The sequence below is a fragment of the Pinus tabuliformis genome, chromosome 5_2, assembly GCF_031772625.1.
Source record: "Pinus tabuliformis cultivar Carrire ecotype Pingquan chromosome 5_2, CPIR1, whole genome shotgun sequence".
Classification (NCBI taxonomy): domain Eukaryota; kingdom Viridiplantae; phylum Streptophyta; class Pinopsida; order Pinales; family Pinaceae; genus Pinus; species Pinus tabuliformis.
In genome coordinates this window covers 964,137,712-964,163,833 of record NC_142306.1, presented here as the reverse complement: position 1 = coordinate 964,163,833, position 26,122 = coordinate 964,137,712, and the positions used below count along the sequence as shown (strand labels likewise).

The following is a 26,122-nucleotide window of genomic DNA, read 5'->3' as shown; positions in this document are numbered from 1 at the left end:
CACAAAAAAGTTTGTGACTGACCACAAGGTGTCATCCATCATCCTCATGAATGTTCGTGGATCATTAGTCAAGCCAAAGGGCATAACCAACCACTTAAAAAGGCCTTCTTGAGATTTGATTATTGTCTTCCACACATTGGTTTGTTCAATTGAAACTTGGTGCTAGCCTAACTTCATATGATTGTTACTATAGAACTTGGCATCCATAAGTTGATCAAGAAAATCATCAGTCTTAGGGATCAAGTATCTATTCTTGATAATGATTTTGTTTAAAGATTTGAAATCGATACAAAGTTTCCATGTCCTATCCTTCCTCTGCACCAACACAATTGGGCTCTCGCAAGATGAGGAGCTCGGTCGAATGTGGCCCTTTTGGATGAACTCATGAATTTATTATTTTATTTCCTCATTATACAAAAGAGAGCATTTATATATTGGACCATTAGGTAAAGGAACACCAAGTATCAGAATAATTGAGCGTTTGACTTGGCAATGTTGAGGCACGCCCACATGTGAAACACTGACATCTTTGTATGCCTCTACAATCTTGTCCACCTTCTTCTACTATATAGAGAGACCCCATGTTGAGGCTATGGTGGTTTTAGTGACTTTTCTTTCACATTTTGACCTAACCATGAAGAGAACAAATTTTGTACTCTAAGAATTCACCATTCAACTCTAATTTGCTAAGATCAATGAAATTGCAGTAGTCAAAGCATGACTACTTCTAATACTTTGTAGAACTGATTTTCTAGAATAACAATAACAATACAAGAATTCATAAATTATACAATATTTTCACATATAACATTTTAGAAAAATAATATCATAAACTTCAAATCCAATAATATTACAAATTTCTATTTGTATAATAATTAAAAATACTTACCATCTATATTTTTAAAAATAATTATATATCACATAAAAATATTTTATAGGTTAAAAAAAAAAAAAAAAACAAACCCATAATTATAATTCCACTTTTGAAAAAAACCTATATTTTGTAGATACTATCCGCATATAATTTAGTTAAATCTCAACTAAAAATTACTCTAATTTTAAATAATTATTACCAATAAATACGATAAAAATAAAATTATGTTTATGCTGGGTATTAGATAAAACCATTTAATACTACTTGGGAGATCGTTGCTGGAAAAGTGTAGACAAGTATAAATAACATTTGTTTTTTAAATGTTAATTAAATTTATTTTGAATTGGCAATAGATATGAAGAATATACATTTATTTATTTTTAAATGTTCATTAGGTTTATTTTGATTTCTCATGCGAAAAAAATCTTCCCCTAAAAATTAGGTGATACTCGTGTCTATTTATATTTTTTAAATCAAACAAAGAGAACATCTTTAAAGATAACAAAGATATTTCTCTTTATACTTTTTACTTCGATCAGAATAACAAAGAGATAACATCTTTAAAGATGTAAATATTCATTAGCAATAACAACTCAAATTGAAATTGCAGTACGACTCCGGAGATGAAGCAATATCAGGTTGGTTGAAATTGCAGTACTACTACAGAGATGAAGCAATATCAGGAAGGCCGTGCGTCAGAAAATACATAATAATCAGCCTTTGTTTTTGGATTAATTGATTGTACCTGGTAGCCACTCATCACCCTGTATGAAGCTTTCAATAGAATACATTCCTACATTTCCCCCAGGAATCTGATTAGACCATGGCACTCTTCCAGAAAGCGTAGCACCTGGCCCATAATTTTGGTATTCCCCATAGTAAAGCGTGTCAAGAGCAAAGTCCCCTGACCAAGGCAACCATCCTTCGGGGCTAATGAGCTCTCCCAAGTATGAGTTAGTGAAAATTACTCTGGAGTACATCTTCCATGGCCGACCCAAATACGCCTTGTAAATTTTTGGGTTGGCATAGTAATCTTTCATGTATTCTTCAGTTCCATTGATGGTGCAGTTGTGAAAAACAAATCCTGTGGGCTGAGCTGGGTCTATTCGGCCATGTGCAGTAACAGTATCTGATGATCCTTGGCTTGATTTTACTTGACGAGGACGCACCAGAATAACACAGTTTTCAAAAACTGCTGCTGAGTTTCCAAATATGAAATCAACAGTGCCTTCTATTCTGCAGTTTCTATAGAACTGGCGAAGAGTGTGACTATACAGTGTATCCTGGTGGCCAAGAAGAGCACAGCTGTAAAAGGCAGAGAGATCACTATCTACTCTTAGGGCTACTGCTTGTTGACTGCCTGGCGCTGCTGCATTTTCAAATGCAATGTCCCGTGCTAAAAAACCGTCCGCATTTACAGCTGTAAATGCAATTGTGAAACCAAGTCAATCAGAAATATGCAATTGTGAAACCAAGTCAATCAGAAATTGCCAACAGTCTAAAATAAGGTTTAGTAGAATTGAGGAATATGAAAGTCAAGCTATGGAAAATACATCTGAATGTCAAGCTATGGAACGTATAGTTGTCATAGGCTTGCTTTTCCGAGCTAGCAGAATTGTAGAAATCAATCTCGAGATTCTATTCTTAGCAAGAAAGTGATTGAGATCGATAAAAAGGCCAGGCGATATTGTGTTCCTATTTTCCTGTGTGCTTGCTGTGGATGCGTACTTCGTTTCTTCTGCCAAATATCTGTCGTGCATCTTATCTCTTCAGATTCAAAAATTGGTATCGGAGCAGGGTTATGAGCTTCAGGAAGACACCTTTGTTGTCAGGTTCATGAGATTTTGGATTGTTAAGATCTTGTTTTTGAGGTCTTTGATCAAACAGCTGGACAGATATGATTGTCCAGATTGTGGAGCTCAAATCCGACAGTTCTATGTTTGCTGCTATGACTGATTTTGAAATATTCAACTTCAGTGGGAGGATGGGAATATATCTGTGGCAGAAGAAATGTCTTATAGACATTCGGAAATTGAAGAAATCATGGCCACAACTTCTATTGAGGAAGTTGAAAATGGGATATATTCTTGTTGAGAGAGACCTACAAGAGACGGCGTTGAAGGATACTAAACCTGCTGTTATCCAAAAGGAAGAATGGGACAAGAAGAATGACAAGGCAAAAGCTTTGATTAGAGTAAATATGTCTGATTTTGGTACTCAAGAATATTTTGATTGCCGCAACAGACTAGGATCTTTGGGATCAGCTTGGATTGTTATATGAAGCCAAATTCCTCAATTTGTTTTTGAGATAAAGCTTACTTTGACTATTAATAAAACATGATATACAAAGCTTTTCACAAAAAAAGAGTGGACTGCGCATGCGCCCACCACAAGCACCAACCCAGACAAAGTCATCAGGCCAAAAGAGAGGACCACCCTCAAAATAAAAGCTTAATCTAAACAAGACTAGGTATGGAAAACCAGCACAATAGGGGATCAAGCTCGACAATGTTTCCTTTCGTTTACTTGTCGCTTCTTCATCTGTCCGGAATTTGCCCTCATTGGTGGGCAGCAGAGACATCAATGATCATCAGCTGTCTATTGTCCACTTCAAGAGATTGAGATGCATCATCTGGGTCATGCTTCCATTTACCAACACCAGAAGAGGAATGTATCACAGCTAACGACAATGAAGCAAGCTCCCAAGAATCAGAGGTGATGCCCCTTCCTCGGGAGGGGTGACAGGAGACATGGCATTCCCAGAAAGCTAAAGAGGAATAGATTCTGAGGCAGCTGTACATGTACCACCAGGAGTATTTTCACAAGGCTTGGACATCTCCACCCCGTTGGTAGTATTTGCTGAATTCTTCCACCAAGAAAGGCTCCGAAGAGATGCTTTAGATCTCTTCTGGTCCTTTGCATTTGTGCAAGAAATCACAAAGTGTCCATGTTCAAAGGGTCGTCGCCACCAGAATGCAATATGTTCATAATTCACAACCTGTGTCCAATGGTGATCACCATATTGCAGCACATTTGATCCAACATCCCTGTGCTCATCTCAACATAGACACTATATGAGAGCAAGTAGTTGCAGATTTCGCCTCGATTGTTTTGCACAGACAGAAAACATTTCCAAGAACATCGCCAATAGTTTCCAAGGATTTGAGGCTCCAAAACTCCAAGGGAAGCTTCGGCAAAAGAACCCAGAGGATCCAGGATTTGGGGTTCCAATATCTGAGTTGCTTCATAACATATTTGTGAACTTATGGACAATCGCTTCCATTGTGGGAACTGGATACTTTACACTTTTTCACTGATGACTTCTCTAGGAATTCATGGGTTTACTTTATGAGGAAGAAAAGTGATGCTTGAAAAATTTAACATCTTTGTTGTCTTGTTGGAAAGGAAATAAGGCAAAGTCGGAAGAAGATTAAGGCTTGACAATGGTGGTGAGTATTGCTCCAAGAATTTGAGGCATTTTGCTAATCTCAGGGAATTGCATGGCTTGAAGACAACTCCACATGGTCTCGAGCAAGATGGGCATGCTAAGAGACCAAATCAGACCTTGATAAAAAATTGCATGAAGCATGAGAGAGAATGCTAGCTTAAGCAAAGGATTTTGAGCTGAAGCAGTTGCTACAACTAATTATTTGATTAATATGTCACCAAGTTCAATTTTGGGTGACATGACACTAGAGGAAGTCGGAGTGGAAAGAAGCCCTCTCTTGCACATCTTAGGTTTCTAAAGTGTGAAACATGCATGTATGTGGCTAAGGTGGATAAGACAAAATTTGACAACATATTGGTCAACTGCCTTGACCCTTTGTTGGCTATTCAGGAGTAGTCAAGGGCTACAAGTTGTGATTTTCGTTAGGACATCGACCATACCTACAACCATACATACAACCAGGATGTGATTTTCAAGGAGAAACCTCGTGGAGATCAACATCAACTATCCGTTACAAAACAAAAGTACAGCCTGTGGTGATTCCAGATGAGCTTAGATGAATCACTGTGTTGGCTTGATGGGGCCTGACCCGGGTTTAGTCGTGAGTTAGCCAAACAGAGCCCTAAACTACCGGCCCTTTCGGCAACAGTCCGTGGAGCGTGGACTAAGGTCTCACCCGAGGTAGTATGGGAGGGTGCTGGAACCAAGTTTCCGCACCCTTGGGATGTCTTGATGAGTTTCGAACGTTCGCGGTCCGAACCTGTGCGCTACGCTACCTCCACGCAGTTGTCTATCTAGTGCGATTGCCTTCGCGTAACTTAAATGAAGAGCGCGAATACTCCTTACTCTTTACTGTGCTTATGATTAAAGTAAGTGGGCCCAATACTTTTATTAACCATTCAACATAAACAGGTATGCGCGCAATCATAAAACTGTAAACAGATGCATAAACATAGATACAGGTACACAGATACAAGATATTCAGAACCAACTTATCTCTTATTATCACTTCTTCGGTTACAATCCCAACTCCTACCTTGCGCACTCAGTTGCAGGGGTCCGCGCACATAGCTGCGAACTCTACTAGGCCTTCACGCACTCTGCTGCGGAGCCTCTATCTACTCCTACGACCCAGACTCAGACTCTACAGACTCTCTATTATCACAACTTGCTTCTCTACTCCATTGCTTCCCACAAAAACCTATTTTACAACTTAGAGCCTCGCTCTAGCCGTCTCACTTTACATTACATTACATTATTTTAGGGCGGACAACCCTTTGACTGGACTCTTTACTTCACGCGTCGTGCACTTCGCGGAGCCTTTACAATACAAAGGACCCAAAAATGCAGGCTTTAAGCCCCAAAACCGTTGCGCGGGGGATCCGATGCCCAACAGGCCCCCAACACAAACATCGTGACTCACCCTTGAGTCATTGTTCGGTGTGTCGATCGTTACGCGAAGTCCATCCAGCAACCTTTGTGTAGCCTGAAAATCTGCAGCCAACTGTCCTTCTGGTGGTATCTCTGTCTCCTTCATCTGTGTTCCAAAGTATCCTCGTACCTTAACTCCGGCCTACCTTTATAGTCCCGCGCTGTCGACCGGTTCCCAAGAGCGCAAGGACTCAGGCTGTTGTCGCGTAGTCAAGTAGCTGCGCTACCCGTATAAAGCTTTAAGCGGCTGCCATTTACCTTCCCAGGGAACGGTTCTCTATTTAATTTATCAAGTTGGACTGCGCCTCCATCTGTGATTTCGCGAACCACATATGGTCCAAGCCAATGCATTTTGAATTTTCCCGGAAATTTTTCAACCTTACTGTCATAGAGCAGTACCAAGTCATTTGCTTTGAAGGTTCGTAGCTTGATATGGCGATCGTGCCATGCCTTTTACCATTGTTTCTATACCTACTGATGAAATCCCGCCAGGAATCATTCTTCCTCCAGTTCTTCTAATTGGGCTAATCGTTCTTCCACTGCTTCGCAGTCCGCCATACTGGTAAGCGTTGCAATGCGCAGGCTTGGTACAATATATTCCATTGGCATAACAACTTCAACCCCATAAACTAATCGGAACGGTGTCTGTCCTGTTAGTTTCTTACACGTGGTTCGATATGTCCACAATATGACAGGTACGCGCAAGTCCCAATTGTTGTGTTGCGCGTTGCATACTTTGGTCAACGTGGTCTCCAATATCTTGTTGAAGGCTTCCACCATCCCATTGGCTTGCGGGTGGTACGACGTACTCTTCTAATGGTATATCTGGAACTCTTCTATGAGCGCGCTGATAGTTTCATTCAAAAAATGTGTTCCGCGATCACTCATTAAGATCTTTGGACAGCCAAAACGGGTCAGTACATTGTCGAACAAAAACTTTGCAACTATAGCAGTCGTGCAGTCTTTCACAGGTTGTGCCTCCGCCCATCGCGTTAGATATTTTGTGGCAGTGATGACATATCACGTGCCCATCGTTCCTTGAGGTTTGATTGGTCCCACAAAATCGACGGCCCATTTCTCGAATGGTTGCAGTGTCATTTGTGGATTTAGTGGCATTTCGTCCCTTTGCAAGGGTTTCCCAGTCCTTTGGCATACATCGCAGGCTTTACAATACTCTTTGGAATCCTGGTGCAAAGTTGGCCACCATAACCCTGCGCACATTATCTTCCGCGTTGTCGCACGCCCTGCATAATGTCCTCCTGCAGCGCCCCCATGCGCTTCCATAAGGATTTGTCCATGCTCAAATGCAGGTACATATCATCTCAATATTTCATCAGTTCCCATTTTATATAGGTGTCCCGCAATGACGGAAAAATCCGCCGCGTGTACCACCAACTCCTTCTTCTGGACAGAGTATTCCTCTGGCACAGTCCCTGTTGTTAGAAAGTGGATGATATCTTCGAAGTGCCTATCTGTAACGCGTACTACAAACAACTGAGCATCCAGTAGTCCATCCTCCGAATTAGTAGGTTCTTCGCTTGTCTCAATACGTGACAAATGATCTGGTCCTGTGTTCAGGCGTCCTAGCTTCGCTACCACCTCAAAATCATATTCTTGGAATAATAACAACCATCTGCAGATGCGCCCCCCCAACACAGGCTTATTGACCAAATATTTTAATGCGGAATGATCGATATACATTTTAAAATGCCCCCCAAGCAAATAATGTCTATACTTCTGAAGCGCGTATACCATCGCTAATCCCTCGCACTCGGTCATTGAATAGTTCTTTTCGGCTTTGGATAATCTACGACTTGCAAATGCAATAGGGTGATCCAAGCCCTCACCTCCCTCTTGAGTAAGTACTGCGCCTAGTGCGATACACGACGCATCCACGTGAACGTGAAACTCTTCATCCCAGTTTGGAAAAATCAGGATTGGCGCGGACGCTAACTTTTCCTTCAGAACCTCCAAGCTTTTCATGCAATCATCATTCCAACAATATGTAGCCTCCTTTTTTAAGAGCTTTTCCATTGGCGCGGTAATTTGAGCATAACTCTTGATAAACTTCCTATAGTATCCTGTGTGCCCCAGGGTGGCGCACAGTTGTTTAACGCTACGCAGTGCCTCCAGATTCAAAATTACTGCAATCTTGGCAGGGTCCACCATCAGTGCTTGCTTGCAGACTACATGGCCTAACAGGTTTCCGAAGGGAACAAGGAAAGTGCACTTTTTCAGGTTAAGCGCGATCTGGAGTTGTCGGCAAGCATCCAACATCAAGCGTAGGCTTGCCACATGGTATTTTACTAAGCCAAAAACAGTCCAGTCATCCAGGTATACCTCCAAAAACTTGTGGATGTATTCCTTAAACGCGGCGACAACGATGCGCGAAAAGATGGCTGGTGCGTTCTTTAATCCAAATGGCATAACCGTGTATTGAAAAGAGCCCCATTCTGTCACGAAGGTCGTTTTGCTCCTATCTTTTGGTGCGATCTTAATCTAGTGGTACCCTGAGAATCCATTTGAGAATGAGTATGCTTCCTACCCACCAACGTTTTCCAGCACTTCGTCTATAAATGGAGTTGGGAACAGGTCATGTACACAAGCATCGTTCAACTTCCTAAGGTCCACACATATTCGTATCTCTCCCTTTTGCTTCTTCTCTTGTACTACCATAGGGCTCACCCAATCAGATTCTTCTATGGGCTCAATAATTCTGGCTGCGAGCATTTTATCCAATTCCGCACGGACCTTTTCTTTGTATTTGGGATTCAAACGGTAAGGCCGTTGCTTGACTGGCTTCGCGTTGGGCTTTAGGTTGATCCTCATCATTCCTAAGTCACCAATAATCCCTTTTAGCTCCGTGATCTTGGTTGGGAACAGGTCCTGGTATTCGCGGAGTAAATCTGCAACTTTATCTACGATAATATCCAAGTTTCACGTACTTGGGATCCTCCTCTGTTCCAATATTCACCTGTTTCGTCTTGAGCAACGCAGTAATATCAGGGCCTTCAATCACAGGACCTTGTACTTCGTGACACCCTTCCGTTTCTAGAATGCTAATATTCTGGGGTTCCTCTTCGTCTTCCTCAACGTTCACATTGTAACATTCCAACGCACAGCTTAATTACGTTGCCCATTCTGGCTGAATGACTTCTACAGCCTCCTGGGGTGGCTTGAAAATAGCTGTCTTGACTGCTTGTAGCGCATCATCAACAGTATCCCAACAACGGTCTTTAAATGAAAACGTCAACAGAAACCCTTCGCGCAAGATATCCCACTCGCTCGTACCATGGCGAAGCTCTGTTTCCGTATACCAGTTCATAGGTATGACATCCAGAGTGTGATAGAACAAATGCACCCATTCAAGTTGTGGCTCGTCTCCATAGGCTTTTGTCCACTTCGCGAGGTGGGAGGGCAGATCATCCCTACTGTCATATTTATCTGGTATTCGCAACTGTGGCATCCCAAAGCATAGGCGCATCATCCTTTGGCATTCGGGCCAGCTCTCAAAGCTTCCTTGGTGGGTGCCCCATACGTGCGCGCAGCATCCGCTTAGCCTCAGCAGTTCCTGCTGCAACATGCTGGGCCACAGTATCTGTATGGGGTTGTCGTAGCATAGTCCTTGGATCTGTGCGCTGAGCGCCCCAACACAGTGCTTTGCTTTGTCCGCATCCCCTAGAGCACATCCTGTGCGACGTCCCAAATCACTTTGCTGATATCCAACAGATCACCCTTCGTGATCGAGTCAGCAGTCGTCTTTGTGATCTTTACCTTTTTTCGGGGAGTTGTTTCCTTAAGGTCGCTTGAGCTGTGTTGATGCGGAACCAGGGTCTTCGCACTCCTCTGAGCTGTCCTCTTCCCCAGTCTGTTGTCCCGTGGATATCCTTGTTCCTCCTTAGGCTCTTGGGGTGGTGCAGTTGTAGGTTATGTTGTTGCTGCTGCATCAGCCACCTTCTATTGTGCAGCCGCTTCTTGTTCCTGTCGCCGTCTTTCAGCCAGCTGCGCGAGGTGCAGCTTGGTGTCCTCCTTTCATTTCTACGCGGCGATCCTCTCCATCTCTTCTAAGTCTGGAGCGCGTCATTCTAGAGGCCATGACTCCATTACTGTGAAGATGGCATCATCTGTTGCGATGAACGGAAGCTTCGTCCATGTCTCCGCGGGATCCTTGCACGCCCGGATATACAAGTTATGCATATCCGCCTTGAATTCTGTTGCGCCTTGTAAGTTGTTATGAACTGTGGGGGACAAGCATGGCCTGTAGCGGATCCATGTTTGGATACTCACCTCCACGAACACCCAAAACACCTTTATCTCGCGAATCCTTGTGGCGTCTTTTGTAGCCTAGAGCGAGGTGTACCTCCCGCGGCTTTGGGTAGGTCGACTTCCACATCAGGAAATTGGTAGTCCACTGACAGCTCTCTTGCGACCAACAGAATGGACAAGAGCACCCACGCAAAGTGGAATGTCTCAGAGCTTGCAAGTCTTCTTCCTCCTCCTCTGGTGCGATGGTTTTGCCCTTTTCTACCATTGACAATTTGCTGAACCGTCATGGTGACACTCAGACTAGCCCCATCGTTTGCTTGTCTCTCTGTGGCCGCGACATGTGTGGTGATTTTGGAACTTCAAGCGCAGCTGTAGTCTCTCCAAGGTCTTTAGGGGTCATACGGGGCTCCACAGTAACTTCGGCAAACCGCACTCTTGTTCTTGCAGCCGACATCGAGTCTATACTTGAGGATTGTAAGGGTAGGCGCTCAATGCTCTGTACTTTCTCAATTCTCAAACAACCAAGTGTTGCCTTGTGGCAAGCCCTAGTGTTTATATAGCATCTTTTGAATTTGAATTCGACCCTTCCCCCCTCTTTTGCAGCATTAATGCATCCTTGGCGGCAGATCGTTCCAAATCTAGCCTTTAATTTGTGTCTTAATTTCCCGTCGCCCACTCCTTTTTGCCTTAAATTGGACCTCTTGTCATGAACAGTGACACCAATGGTCACTTCCTTGCCTATCTGCGCAGTAGTGCACCCCTTAGTGCGCCGTTGTAAACCCTGTAACATGTCACCCCTGCGTGCACCCCTGTTGTCGCGCATCTCCCCAACAGACTGTTTTATAGTCCCACGTTATCTTTCAACTGTCTGGAGCGGTGAGACTGTCTCCTCTCCGGCTAGTCAGGTGGTCGCACCCCCTGGTGCAACGCTAGCGCGCCTCGTTGAAGAGTCCGCAGATTAGTCCTCATGGTCGTCACCATGCGCGCTACTAGATGCGGTGCTCTCCCATGATTTCCCTTCAGAGTAAGGTGCGGCCTTAACCACGGCATCTGATCACCTAGCTCGTGGCGATATTCCTCCAATCCATCCCTAGGGTTGTGCGCATCCGGCTACAGCTTTCTAGGTTTGTCGCTAAGGAAGTCTTCCTTTAGTTCCCTTTCCAACTACTTAACCTCCGCGTCCAGCAACATACTCTTCATTCTCAGCAGTACACTGTTTCTCTCTAGTTCGCGAAGGTGCGCATTCCCATGCCGAATGGCTTCCTAAATCCACTCATACTCTTCTTCGCGCGGCCTTGTGACTTCTTCATTCCGGTCTTCGCGCGCGGTTCCTTTCACTGGTATTATTGCATCCAAGGCCTCCTGTGGAGGTTCTTTAGGGACACCAGTTCCTGCGTCATTTCGCAGCCTCGAAATCGACTTTGCGGCCAAGTTTTTGCATATTGCCGTATATGCCCATTTGACCGCTGGAACGCGCAGGTCCCATTTTGTACATTGTATCTTCTGTCCCTTATTCATGACTTCGCGTACCTTGGCAAATGCTTCCTGTCTAACACTTGGTAGGGTGATCCTTCTTTTCTGCCAAAGCGCCTCGTTTTGGTCTTCTATTTCGATATTGGTGCGCACTGGAACAATCTGTTTGGCATACGTCTGTACCCATCGGCAAAGGTGTGCATGCAAGTTGTTCTGCCCTCTACCACCAATCCTTCTTAGTTGGGGTCTTCCAAAACATACGCACATCCTCTTACTACAATCGCACCAACTTCCAAGGGGTCCCTGATGTGTATCCCACCACTTCGTGGGTGTAGCGCATAGCGCCCATTTCAATGCACCAAACCGTTGTGGTTCAAGCACCACGTTCTCAAATTCTTCTAGAAATTCTTCTATAGCAAATAGCCCCTCGTACACTGGTAAGTCGTGCACCTCTGTAGTTACATAGCGTAGTGATCTTATCAATGTACTGCAATTAAGTGTAGTCACCTCGTGCAACCGATTCTGCGATCTTTCAATTTCTTCATTCGAATCCGAGGTACATGAGCTATCGCGCTCCCACGAAATTCTTCCATCAGTAGTTGGATTCACTGAATCTTGTTCGCGCACAGTGATTTGATAAATGCAATCAATCTCGTCGTCGTTATCTTCGTCACGCACCAGCTCAGTGTAGCGTGCGCCTTCCGTAGGGTCTAAAGGTACGACCATGCGCAACGCCTTCTTCTTGAAAATCATTTTGCGCTTTTTCAAATTAATAACTCCATTCATATCTGTAGCCCAATCAATGCCTAACAGCGCGGGATAGGGATTGTTGTCATTAACAATCTCTATTACCTCAAAGTCCGCTAGTGCGCTTGCACCTTCAATATCGACAGTGACCCCTTGCAGTCTCCCCATTGGTATAATTTCTGCTGGTACGCCATTTGCAACTAAATGGGAGACCACTGCAACGCGGGCTTCCCCATTCGTTCCCAGGTCTGCTTCGGGAGTACATTTGCATCTGACCCTAAGTCCAGAATTACCTGGTCCATTTCGTATTCCCCTATCTGCGCAGTCAGCCACATCTCTCTTCCGATGCGCAAAGCATGCTTCCCTACTTTTCGGACCATGTGTGGTTCTCCAGATCCTGCGCACCTAGTAATAAGTTCTTGTAACCCTTTTACCGCTCTACTGTTGCGCAACAATTTCACACATGTCTCCAGAAAGGTAGTAAGCATAGAAGGATCCATTCCTGCCTCTGTTTGATCCTGACTACCTGATGTGGAGGCCTCCATGAAGCTCTTCTTAGCTTCCATAAAGGTTTTCTTTGTGCGCTCCAAATCAAATTCGAGTTCCTTTGTAGGAGCCTTGCAAACCCAATGATCCTCTTCAGGTTGTTTCCCCTTACCGTCTCCCGTCATGCCGCCACTTCTAAGCATCATATTCACCGTTGGCTCTTCTTCGCGGGGTTCTGATCTCATCATCTACACATTCTGGGTAGGTGGTGGCTGAAGGACCCCTTTCTCGCACATCTGTGCTATCAACATAGGACAATCTATCATCTCATGATCAAACTAAGAGCAGTACGAACACAATATTCTTGTCGGGTTTGTGCACTCGCAGGCGTAGTGCCCCGACCCTCCGCAATTATAACAAATCACCTGTCTGTGACCCTTTCTGGGTCCCATTCCTCCTCTTCCCTATCCGTGTCCTTGGAATCCACCACGCATTATCGCTGCGGCTGGATCCAAACCTCACGTCTCAGTCTACATCCTGTAGGCAGGTATCCGGTCCATCATTAATTTATAACTCTGGCAGGTGCACTCGTCATGCCCTACTGATCTACAAAAATTACAGAAAAGTTGTTGCAATGTCTACGTGTACTTCTACAATAAATGACAGTTGTCAGTATTATGCTTTCCTCCTATCTGACATATCGCGCACCACAAGGCAGGTGCCGCGCTGGGCCTTGCTTGTGCCTCCAGCCTCAGCGGCATAGGTCCTCCCATTGCCAAGTAATTCGCAAACACAGGGCAATGATCCTTGTCGTGGCCCTCTCCCTTACACTTAATGCACCATACTTCTTCACGCACTTCAGGTCGCGATGTTCTTTCTTGCTTCAGGCTCTTCATTTCTAAACACAGATTCTGCAACTGCACGTGAATCTGTTGGACTCCCAATGCCGGATCCTGTATTGGTGTCTCATGCAGCCTCATTGCCATCTCCAATGCCTCAGCTTGCGTGGTCAACTTCTATTGTGTCAGCGTCGATTCTCAAATGGGGTGATAATGATGCTATAAACCAGGCGCGGTGTTGTGCATCAGTCAATGTCATATTCGTTTCGCGAATCATGCTTTTCAACCTTTGATCCAAGTCCCAGGGGGTCTCGCCCGGGAGCATCACGCTTTCCTTAAGTCTGATAATCGACTGGGCCTCTATTTCAATCTGCTAAACTCCCTATTCAACGCGGTCTGCACTTCCGTGATCCCTGCGTTCGGGTGATCATTAAAATATTTGATATACCATGTCAATGCGCGGTCTTGCAGCGCACTCACCAGGGTCGCCTTTTTGATGTTATCGTCTACTACACCATGCACTTCCCATACTACGTGTACCACAAACCAGAATTGATTTGGATCTTCGTTTCCTACTCCCTTGAACACCGACAGTTTAATTGTGCTTGCCATACTGAACGGTGACGGTCGTGGAGGTGGAGTGGGTGGAGATATTGGGGAGAATGGTGAGGTGGGTGGCGGTGTGGACAGTGGTGGAAATCGTGGGATCCCTTCCCTTATCAAACTTACCGCGCTCCTCAGTGAAACTACCACGAATTCTTCCGCGCTTTCCCTTCACGGTGAAATCAAAGGACTATCCTTTATTCCTTCGCTATCTAGGTTTCTATAAGATCTTCCACTTCGCATAGTCCCCAACATTAATTTACTTGCATAACCCGTTTCTCACACAACAACATTTTAATCCAAGTATTCAGAGATCTGATGTACTTACCTCGCGGACCCTTGAGAAACCTTCACTCTGCTTTGCTGTAGCTGACAGTCGTATCTACCACGAACTCAGTAATGAATCCTCTTATAACTCGATCCAGCCAATGATCTACAACGCGTGCGATTTTATCCTCCGAGGCTTCTAGTCTATGTACTAACTCTGCAGTCCACGCTATTGGTTTATCCGGTCTGCACCTCCCTTAGCTGTCTGCTAACTTCACAATCCACTCGTACAGTTTGACCGAGAAAGACACGAAGAAAATTTCGTGTACTTCTGTATACAGGTAGCGATCTAACCACTGTTCCTTGGATATTCATGGATTCTTGTTCTCCTGTGTCGCGAACTCATGAATCTTGTTAATCAACTAGTCTTCAACTTCTTTCTTCGTTGGATTCCAACGTTCCGACATCAGACATCCCTTAGGTAGATCCCGGTCCTGGCAATGGAACCATTTGTTGGCTTGATGGGGCCTGACCCAGGTTTAGTCGTGAGTTAGCCGAACAAATCCCTAAACTACTGGCCCTTTCGGCAACAGTCCGCGGAGCGCAAACTGAGGTCTCACCCGAGGTAGTATGGGAGGGTGCTGGAACCAGGTTTCCGCACCCTTGGGATGTCTTGATGAGTTTAGAATGTTCGCGGCCCAAACCTGCGCGCTACACTACCTCCGCAGAGCTGTCTATCTAGTGCAACTGCCTTCGCATAACTTAAATGAAGTGCGCGAATACTCCTTACTCTTTATTGTGCTTATTATTATAGATCTTAGATTAAATTAAGTGGGCCCAATACTTTTTTTAACCATTCAACATAAACAGGTATGCGCACAATCATAAAACTGTAAACAGATACATAAACATAGATAGGGGTACACGGATACAAGATATTCAGAACCAACTTATCTCTTATTATCACTTCTTCGGTTACAACCCCAACTCCTACCCAGAGCACTTAGCTGCAGGGGTCCATGCACACAGCTGCGGACTCTACTAGGCCTCCATGCACTCAGTGGCGTAGCCTCTATCTACTCCTACGACCCAGAGTCGAACTCTACAGACTCTATTATCACAACTTGCTTCTCTACTCCATTGCTTCCCACAAAAACCTATTTTACATCTTAGAGCCTTGCTCTATTTATATTATATCTTATTTCATTGTTTATCTTCCATGGGTGATGACCCACAAAACATGAAAATTTCTGAATCTACACGTCATAAATCCTACTGCAATCACTGGTTTATCATCTCCTACTTGTTTTACATTCAACAAGTTATTTTGTTATTTAAATAGCGACGAAAACACTATTGCAGACTACACATACATACAGATCATGAACTGAAATAGAACGAGACAAATACACAAGGGACACCATTATCTTTGGACAATCGTCCCCGGAAAAACCCAATGCGGGAAAATCGGTGCAACAACTCTGAGGGTTTTCTATTATTAAGCAGTAGTTATGAATACAACTCTGGATGCCCTCTCAGCAATCCAGTTACAGAGATAAAAATATACTAGCAGAAACCTAAGTGAGATTATCTCACTTCACCCGACAAAATTTCTCCATTCCAGCAACTGGACTGGCTGTCCCCGGCTACAACTGTGTTGCTCCCTCGCAGTAGCTACTTGGGCCTGCGTGGAGCACACTGGGACACTGCGTTGTCTCCTTTGCCTCATGGAGCTCTGGCGTCAGCCTTCTCAGCTGATCCTACTGCTCCCCGGTTGAATTCGGATTTCTACTAGAGGGTGGCCCTACCACAGTGCTGGAATTACGTGAGCCTTCTTGGCCCAGCGTCAGCGTCCCTGGGTCTGCGTTGCCTCCTCTTGCATCTCTTTGCCTCTCTTTGTTGTGTATTCGAGGTCCTAGAGAAGATCCTGCCCCTCTACTGCAACAAATCACTTGTTCAATTTTCTCAGAAAACCTCGCCCCAAAAAACTCGAACTTACTGATCTCTCAAGTGTATTTCCAATTGACCCTCAAGCCTCCTCTTATACTCTTCCTGTTGATGAATCAACAGTCGAGATTAAGTCCCTAATCAATGGCTAAGATTAAAACAGACTTGATCCTCGTCACTTAGAAGTTTCTCACCCATATTCTTATTAATACACATTAATATTTTTGTTTTCCTAAGTTTAGACTTAGGAACCCATTAAAAATATTAATTATTTTAATAACTCCTCATTCGGGTGGAATTTCTCCAAACGATTTTTGGGTCTTGGAGATCTCATGTATTCTAGCCCCTCCACAAAATTTCAGAGCTAGAGCACATCCAATGCTACCCAAAATCAACACAAAATGTCAAAGAGGCTCTTAGTGGAGATGAAACTTCTTATTGGAAGAAAGTCATGGATGAAGAAATAAAGACCTTGGAACATTACCAAACCTAGCATTTGGAGGAGTTTCCTGAACGAAGGAAGGTAGGCCAGTAGATGCAAATGAGTGTTTAAGGAGAAGTCCAATGCAGCAATATAAATCTCGTTGTTAACAAAGGGGTACTCTTAAGTTGAGGGTGTTGATTATGATGAGGCTTTTTCTTTGATGACCAAAACAACCTGTATTAGGTTGATGTTGGTGCTAGCAATTTCTTATGATTTGGAAGCGGAGAAAACAGATGTGAAGACCACATTTTTAAATGGTGAGCTCAAAGAAGAAATCTCCACAAAGCAACCAGAACTTAGAAGGAAAGGATTTATGATAGAAGGGAGAGAAGACATGGTGTTTCAATTGAAGATCAGTATATGGATTGAAGCAGTGCCAGGACAGTGGTACCAGTAGTTCAACAAATATGTTGCTGGACAAGGCTTCATAAGGAGTGATGCAGATCATTGCACTTGCTTCAAGCAACAATATAATCACTTCATTATTCTGGGCTTATATGTTGATAACAATTTTGATTAGTCACAATAAAAAAATAATCAAGAAAACCAAGTCCCAATTGTCATGTAAGTCTAACATGAAGTACTAAGTTAAGTTGCACTATTTCTTGGGAATTCAAATGAAGAAAGCAACCAAAATTGGAAATTGTTTATCAACCAGAAAAACTATTCGTAGAACATGATTGACCTTTTTAGGATGGATAAGTGTAAACCAGTTTGCACCCCACCTCAAGTGGGATCGTGTTTGTCCACTCACATGAGTCCTAAGAGCAAACAAGAAGAAGAGGAGATGGCAAGAGTTTCATGTGTAGTGTGGTTGGTAACCTTATATATGTAATAGCATGTACAAGACTAGATATCACTCGACAGGTTTCAAGGGGATATTTAGGTACATATGGGGCACTAATGGCTATGCTATTTGCTATGAGAAAGAGCGAGGCAAAAGCCTTCAACTGCATGGGTTCGTTGGTGCTGACTGGGCAGATGATATGTGTTAGCGCTTGAGATTTCACCCTAGGCTGAGGAAGGTAAACCTTCAAGGCAACATCAAACCATTTCACCTCGTAGCTAGCCCTACGGGGTATGAGAAGGCTCTCTCCGGTCAAACTCGGTAGATATTTCAATAGGATGAGCTGACCCAATTAGGAACACTGATATTAGGCTAGTAAACTGATAAGGAGGGTTGATTTAAAGTTTTTTGGGGTTTTTGGTGGCAATTGGAGGGAGTGCAATTCAGGGTGCGGGGATTGAGCTCAGTTTTTGCAGGTGGGTCTTTGGGGCAAGGTAGGAGTTTGTGCTGATGCCTTTAGCTGAGATGGATGATTAAGGAAGAAAGAGAGGGAGCTAAAGAGGGCAAAAAATGACTTTGAATCCTCTTTAGACAGTGGAAAACATAAATATTAAACAAAATTGAAAGCTGAGCATGGCATGCATGAATTCAAACTTTATCACTTCTTTTGTTTAATTAGCAGCAATAGAATAAGAGATGGAACACATAAACACACTTACAATGACAAGTAGGAAACACACCATCAACACAATAATCCACAAGAATCCACAATGATGTCTGCAAAACCCTGGCCTTCCTTTTCCTCAAATTGCAGAGATACAAGTAAAATATACAATAGAGCTTCTCCCTCAAGAGTCCAACCATGAAAATGAGCAAGAGAAGGCATCATATAGATCATCTAACTCCTTTCCCCACCTCTAGGGGTCGAGCTCAGCTTCCTAGGAGCAGTTTGAACTAATTCTAAACTGAGCACTAGATAATAGGCAGTCAAAACAACTTGCCTCTAAAACTTAGGTAACCCATCCATGCCTTTAATATTCACTATTTACATCAAGGAAACTTCTAGAAGTGTTAAAGGAGAGTAAATGTATCCATGTGCCATGAAAATTACCCAACAATCCATCATTTACATACATCAAAAGTCAACCAAAGTAAAAACAGTGTTTTGCAGGCCGAAATAGTCAAAATGGTGAAATTTCCCTGAGTGGTCGCGCCCCTCCCTTGGAGTGGTCGCGCACATTGGCAGCTGTGTTTGAAGGCCTTCCTGGTGTCCAAATCAGGTGCAAGATAGCTTGTTGGAAAGGTCTATGAGTCTACTTTCCAACCCCACTGGAATTTTTGAATTTGGAGTTGATTTGACCCCTCAAAAGTCATTTCTCCCAAGGCAGCTTTCTGCAACTCAAAAAAGGGGCAGAAAGTCAAAATTTGCATGTATTTTGAGCTTTTGGAAGTCCAAATCTCCATAAAATTTGAAGTCCATCCATAGGCAAGTGTATTTTTGCATGACAATTCCAAAAATGTAGAGTTTTCCCCGTTCTGAGCTGTCCCCACGAGTGGTCGCGCGCGGGGTGAGACCACTCCAATGGCCAAAACCTGTAAAATTCTCAAAAAATTCACAAATGACAAAATTTTCTCCAAATTTCTTGAAATTTGGGCTGGGAGTCCCCAATCAAGTACCATGCTCATTCAAAGAGGCTTTGGCCAAAATTTGGAGTGGATCGGGCGTTTTCCTTCGTTTTTGTGCTTTGGCCAACCGTCCTTGGAGCACCTTCGTTCTCGCCGGTATTTTTGATATTTCTCTCAAACCATGACACTTGTGTAAAAAGTGAAAGAGGTTTTTCTTCCTTGGCATGTTGTGGACAAAAACCTCTCTCAGTTTTGCAAAATTCATCTTTGATTGCTCAAAAACAGCTTTTGAATGAAACTTGTCCCGATGTGTGAAACAAGGGATTTTGTCGAAATGGAGCAAAATGAAGGGGATAGGGGGCTTCTAAATTCTTGGGGAAATTTTTGGGAGTGGGGAGGGATGTTAGGAAGCAGGGGAAAGTGGAATCTCAGAGATTGAGTGAGGGGAAGGGGTCGAAAAGGGCAAAACACAGGTCAAACCTAGAAAATTGCCAGGTTGTAGCTAGAAACTAGGGTTTGTGCAAAAATGAGGAATTTGGCGGATCTAAGGGATGGGAAGTGTTTGATAAGGTACTTTAAGGATAGGGGAAGGTGTATGAACATCAAGAAACAAGTTTTGCCGGTGATTTGACCGTCCAAGAGAAATTGGCTTTCAAAACCCTAGGAGAGGGAAATGACCTTGCCTGGGTGGCAACTGAAGCATGGACAAGGTGTGAAATGACTCATTAGACACTGACATGATAATGACAACCCTACGAATGATGATAAACTCAGCTGAATGGTGACATGGACTGACATTTGGGCAAACCCTAGGCCTAATGCCTAGTGACCAAATTTTGCTTGAAGACTCACTGAAATGACAAAATTTGACCTTGACACTTCAAAATCACTTTGTAAGAGCATATTTGATCACTGGAGGAAGGCTGGAAAGACTGACACTAACAATATGCACAATGGAAATTCTACTGGTGCTTATGTATTTATCTTGTTTTGAAGGAGTTTTGAGTTGGAGTAAGAGGAAAAGAGTGGTTGCCCTATCAAGTATTGAGGCAGAGAACATTGCAGTTTCTTAAACAACCAAGGAAGCCATTTGATTGCAGAAATTATGCAGAGATATTGGGTTTGAATAGGGCACCATGCCTATTCGTTGGGACAGTCAGAATGCAATTTCTTTGACAAAGAATCCCAAATTCATGTCAAGGCAAAATTCCACTATATTAAAAGGCGATGAAATCTAGTGATGTAAAGTTTGAGACTAACAATAATGTTACAGATGCTTTAAGGCAATAGATGGAAAGAAATTAATGGGACAAGGTGGGGAGCCAATCTTGTTTGAAGTTATTGTTCCACGTAGCAGATCTGACTTTTCTCTGTATCAAAAGTATAGTTGGCATGGCCCTTGCTTTCAGAAAGAATAGAATTGCATAACACATTCAGCATTTTTGAAATTTGGTAGAATTTGGATTTAAGTTGAACTCTGCCTATATGTTCCACAATTTACTGTAATTCTTCAAATTTTATCTGATAAATATCAAGAAACATGATCGGAAAAGTTATTTTCTCCCACCATTATTGATAAAGGGGTTTCCCATACAGACGCATTAGAAGCCTCAGACTCTGAGCTTTTTCTTTTAGATTGTCATTCCCCGCCCCCCCACAATGTGTTAGGGTCACTATCGGATTTTAATGACAGCCCCAGCCTTAGGATAATTTTCATTAGATATTTCTGGCCCTTCCTGTGAGCATGGCCATATTGTGAACTTCATGTTGAATTTATATTTTGAAAAACAGAAAGATAATTAAAATGGTGACATTTGCATCTCATAAGTGGAAGATTACTTTGCCTGCTATAGAGCAGTGTTGTCAAACTCGGCCAGTTCACTCAGAATTAGCTGATTTTGACTCAGGTTGGTGACAAAACAAGTTGATTGGTCAGATGACTCCACAGAAGACATGTCAACAACTGACCTGGTCCAAACATAATGACTGTCAAGTCAGTGTTAGTGTTATAACCTTATTTGCCATCCTAAGTGTCTACCAGAGAGATATCCTCATGTCACCTTGCTGAAGCATCGTTTTTCTTCCCTTGGAAACAAAGATTAGCAGGTTCATCACTACCTGTACATTGACAAGGAGCGATACATCGCTCTTTGCCTTACTGCAAGGGGCAATGATTGCTTAACGCCCTTCAGCAGCAAGTGATAACCTGGTCAAGCTTCTAGATTTACTCATTGTCGAGATGATCAGTTTGAATAGGTTTGAATTAACTCATCTAATGGCTTGGGAACTCATATTGGACTCTGAATTTACCAAGACCTAGGGGTCTAGATTCATCCTCTCCTCTCCTCACCAAGTCTATATAATGAAGCCACTCGAGAGAGAGAGGTAATTACATGCTGAAAAATCTTAGAGAGAGCTTTCTTTCTACCATAGGCAAACTCATGGCAGCATAGAAGCTCTCTCTAACATTTTTGAGCAGCATGTGGTTACATATCGCTGTCCCTTAGGAATGACTTCATTATATAGACTTAGTGAGGAGAGGAGAGGATGATTCCAGACCCTTATGTCCTAGTGAATTCAAAGTCTAGTACACATTCCCAGGCGATTAGATGAGGTAATTGAAAATTCAAACCTCTTCAAACTGATCCCCTAAAAAATGAGCAAATCTAAAAGCTTGACCAGGTCATTGCTGCTGAAGGCATTAAGCAATCATTGCTGCTTGCAGTAAGGAAAAGGGCGATGCATTGCTCCTTGTCAGTGTACAGGGAGCAATAAACCTGCTAATCTTTGTTTTTTTAGGGAAGAAAAGTGGTGCTTCAGCAAGGTGACATCGTGGGACCCATTTTAAAACAAATGAACTATATTAAATTTAACCCAAAAGAAAATAAAAAAATTCAACCTTATATTACATCTTCAAAAGCATCCCTTGCCTCATTTGTCAGCCATTGCTTTCGTGGAGAGAGCTTGCAGATGAGATGTTGAGTAAACCTTCCCTACTGTTGTAGCTGATTTGGAGATGATTTCACAGAGGAAACCATTTCTGTCTGAAAATAACATATACATATTTGTACAGTTATCAGCAGAACCCCAGGATCCTATTTATAATTTTAGCGTATGCCCCTGGAAATTATGCTCTACTGTGGTCTAACCTGAGGATCAAACTTGCAAAGCTCAATGCCTGTTAAATGACATTACAGGTGTCATGATGAAAGGTTCCAGATATTTTATCCTTAAAATGTAAAACTATCTTTAAATTTTTCTGCTTTAAATGCCTTAAGAGGAAAACAGAATATGCAGAAATAAATATTATAGTTCTCCTCTCTTGAACAACCCACAATCTAAAGAAAAGCATTGTTCTTGTTTTAGCAATTGACAGAGTGCATTCGAAGCAATCTTGGATTTCAACTGTTTTCTTCTCCCATCTGAATTCTTGTTGATGATTTCTAGATCAACATTTCCTAGCAATCAATTTAATCTGGGTTGAACTTCAGTGGTGAAATTCCAATTCGTTGATTGGATTTTTAAGCGTCATATTCCATTTGGATTTCCTGGAAGGAGGTCTTGTCATCTATATCTGTACTTTTCTTCAGACTGTTATTAATTTTATCTAGCATGCAGGACATCCGCATTGTGTTTTGGCATTTTCAGGCAACAGTTGTAAGCAATACGGTGGAAAAGGCACACCTTCTGTCTGCATTCCTTGACTGCAAGATTTGGACAAGTGATTAGACCCCTTTGGGCTCATTAAGAGGATCCATAAAAGAATCTGCAACTGTATCAAAGGTAGTTGCATCCATGATCAGATTTGCAGACCTTTGAGATTTGGGATGGATTGGATAATTGTTTGTAAGCAGGGTATAAAGAGGTTTTTCCGGGATAATATATAATAATAATAATCCAATTTTTAAGGTCACAGCCAAGCTAGACATCAAATTGATGTATAAGATCTCTTTGTTTGTGGGACAAAGGACCCACCTTTAGGCAGCCATTGGACTACTAAAGTATACAAAAGCATACATAATCCACACTACTCTGGATTTTAACCTGTGACTTCTTAGGAAGAAACACATGTTCTTGAGCTCTCACTGATCTTCTTCTAGACCTGTACCTGGTGTCAAGTTGGCAGTTGCAACAATCAACCGCATTTTGTACGCAAATCACCAAAAGAGAAGCCAGAGTCCTGGATAGAGAAAGGAGGTTGGCAAGCAGTCCCTGAAGCATTTTCTCAGGGAAACGGTTAATTTCCTGTTTTCTTGTTTCACACCAAATGTGTATACTCAGCCGTTAATCCTTTACATGCTTAATGACTCTTAAGCAGTTTGTCTATCTATGTTTTGTACTTTCATCTTCGAAGTTCGAACTAAAACATCTTGAAAATTTTACAAGCTAGGAATCAAACCCAACCCAAGACCAAAGGTGCTCTTTGACCGTGCTACGTGCCATTTTCATGAAGACACGCTTAAGAGTTCGCTGTAGGAATGCGAATTGCAGTATTCAAAAATACCATCTTCCCTGCAATTTGAAGGCAGAGGAAAAGGGCCAATTTTTATAAAATAATATTAAAGAAGGGACTCAACACACCAAACTTGATCATTGACAACCACTCTCTGGTCTCTTTCAATAAAAGAACCATGGTATAAAGCCATAAAGTTCAAAAAAGTTCTTACTTTCCTAACTTTATTAATCCCTTTTGCATGGTGAATCGTTTCTGCTCTTAAGACATTACATCGTTTACACTACCCCGCAGCAACAATAACATGCTGCACAAGCTAGTAGCCATGGAGCTTCAAAGCCTACGATGGAGACTCTTTTTCGACAGCCAGGGTCAACACTTGGTCTAAAGACGATCTCCCATACATAGTCAGGGATGCTTACGCAAAGCATTGAAATAACAAGCCATCTCTTACAGTTCAAGCTGTATTGTGTCTATTTCCCTCTTACATAGACAGCCTGAACCTTTCTAGCTGTATTGTGTCTATGACTATTTCCCTCTTTCTTAGAGGCTGTAAAGCTCATTGGATTTCGAGTAAAATTGATAAAAGCCAAAACACTATGTGATTTGGATAAACTGGAAATATGTATTTGGGATTTCTGAAGCTGCACATTGGGTCCAGTATCCATTTTAAATCATAAATGCACCTAATGCATGGATTTGATTCAATACACGCTTGGTGGGAGCGGGGGGCGTGGGGCAGTGCACACAACTCAAGTTGTAGAATACACCTTCATTTTTTGTTCTTGGAACTATACAGGGAACCTACTTAGCTTAATGGGTATTTGTTTTTCAAATCAAAGAGGTTTTAACTACTTCAGTAGGATTCCTTTGGTTCATAGGTCTAACACATGGAATTCAGGCATGTAAAATCAGCCAGCATTCACACCATCATTAAACACAATAGCACAACCAAGCTCAGGCAAACAAAATTAACTTTATATGAAGGAGAAGAAAGAGCAACCAGGATGAGTATTACCAACAGTTGCAGAGTCATATGTAGTGGGAACACCAGGCAAGGACGGTACACTCCTAGACCCCCTGATCACAGTCCTCTCCATGCCATCGCCCACAAACATTAGATTAGTCTTACTGGGAGGAATCCTAACGATCTCCTCATAAACCCCGGCCTTGATACGTATCACGAATCTCCGCTCAGAATAATCCGGTGCACTGTTCACCGCTTGTTGAATGCTCATGGAGGATTCATCCTTGGAAACAGTAACGTCGGCAACCAATTCATTTACCTCTGATACACTCAAAATTTTATTGAAATGCTGGGAATAATCTGCAGTGCTAGATAAATTCAATGATCTCTCTGTTTTGGGAGGCCTCCATATGACCATATCCTTCCCATAAGTATCCAGAGCATCGACCATGCTTAGAGCATTGCTAGTGAAGTTCATAACTATAATGAGTTCTTGCATGGATCTTCCCACTGCCTGGGTAGTATTAACATATTTGAGAGCCGAATTGCAGTCACTCTGATGACTCAGCGCTGCGCTCATCCAGATCTTGACGTTTTTAATATTCCTCGGGTTCAGCTCCTGAGTCCTGCTCTTGGCAATATATCTTATAGCACCCTCCAGGAACTCCAAGCAGTCGTTAACGGCGCCCGTGAAATTCCTGTTATCCGAAGTAGTGAGTAGCTGTTTAGAATGAAGATAACTTTGTGTGGTGAGGTCCGATGAGAGAACCATGGCTGCACCAATGATTTCCTCTGGCCCTGCATTTTCACTAATATTAGAATTGGCCTGCAGAGATGACTTGCAGAAGTCCGGGTACTGTGATGCCTGGCACGCTAAAACTATGCTATGGCTGGTGGAAGATTTCTGAACTAGGAGAATTTTACGGCCACTGCCAGCTGAGAGGTAATTAGCTGAGGAGAGTTGGGCAGAAAGCGTGAGGAGGATTGTGATTAAGCGAAGCGAAGCCACGATATTAAACCCCCTCATCTTGTTTTTCACCTAGCCTTATATGGTTCTCATGAATTGTTTTATATGTAGAATGAGCGCCTGGGCAAATATATGAAGATGAATCTGCTGGCCGTGAAGTGTTCGAATGGTGCAAGGATCAGCGAGGTGTATGGAATGTCGGGGAATCTAGACGGGGCAGATTATCACGAGAGATTTAATGACAAGATATTAAAATACAGAAGCTGACAGTTGATTCATTATTATCCTTTTAAAGAATGGATATTTGATTACGGAATCTCTCAGTGAAAAAGTTGTTAATTCATGATTATCTGTTTAAGATGTGGGGATATAATTACACTATAACAACATATGGAATCGACTACCGCTCGGAAAAATATTTACTTCTATGTTATCTATTTATGTTTGGGCTATATAA

At 42.8% G+C, this 26,122-nt stretch overlaps 1 protein-coding gene across 1 annotated transcript; it reads right to left on the bottom strand.

The window, feature by feature from the left end:
* Positions 1 to 1,365: 1,365 nt before the first annotated feature.
* On the bottom strand, positions 1,366 to 25,883 carry LOC149162502 (putative pectinesterase/pectinesterase inhibitor 51). Its single transcript, XM_089437304.1, has 2 exons — positions 24,750 to 25,883; positions 1,366 to 2,294 (listed from the first exon to the last, which is right to left on the bottom strand). The coding sequence occupies exons 1-2, from the start codon at positions 25,723 to 25,725 to the stop codon at positions 1,606 to 1,608; spliced, it is 1,665 nt and encodes a 554-aa protein (XP_089293430.1). The 5' UTR covers positions 25,726 to 25,883; the 3' UTR covers positions 1,366 to 1,605.
* Between the last annotated feature and the right edge of the window lie 239 nt (positions 25,884 to 26,122).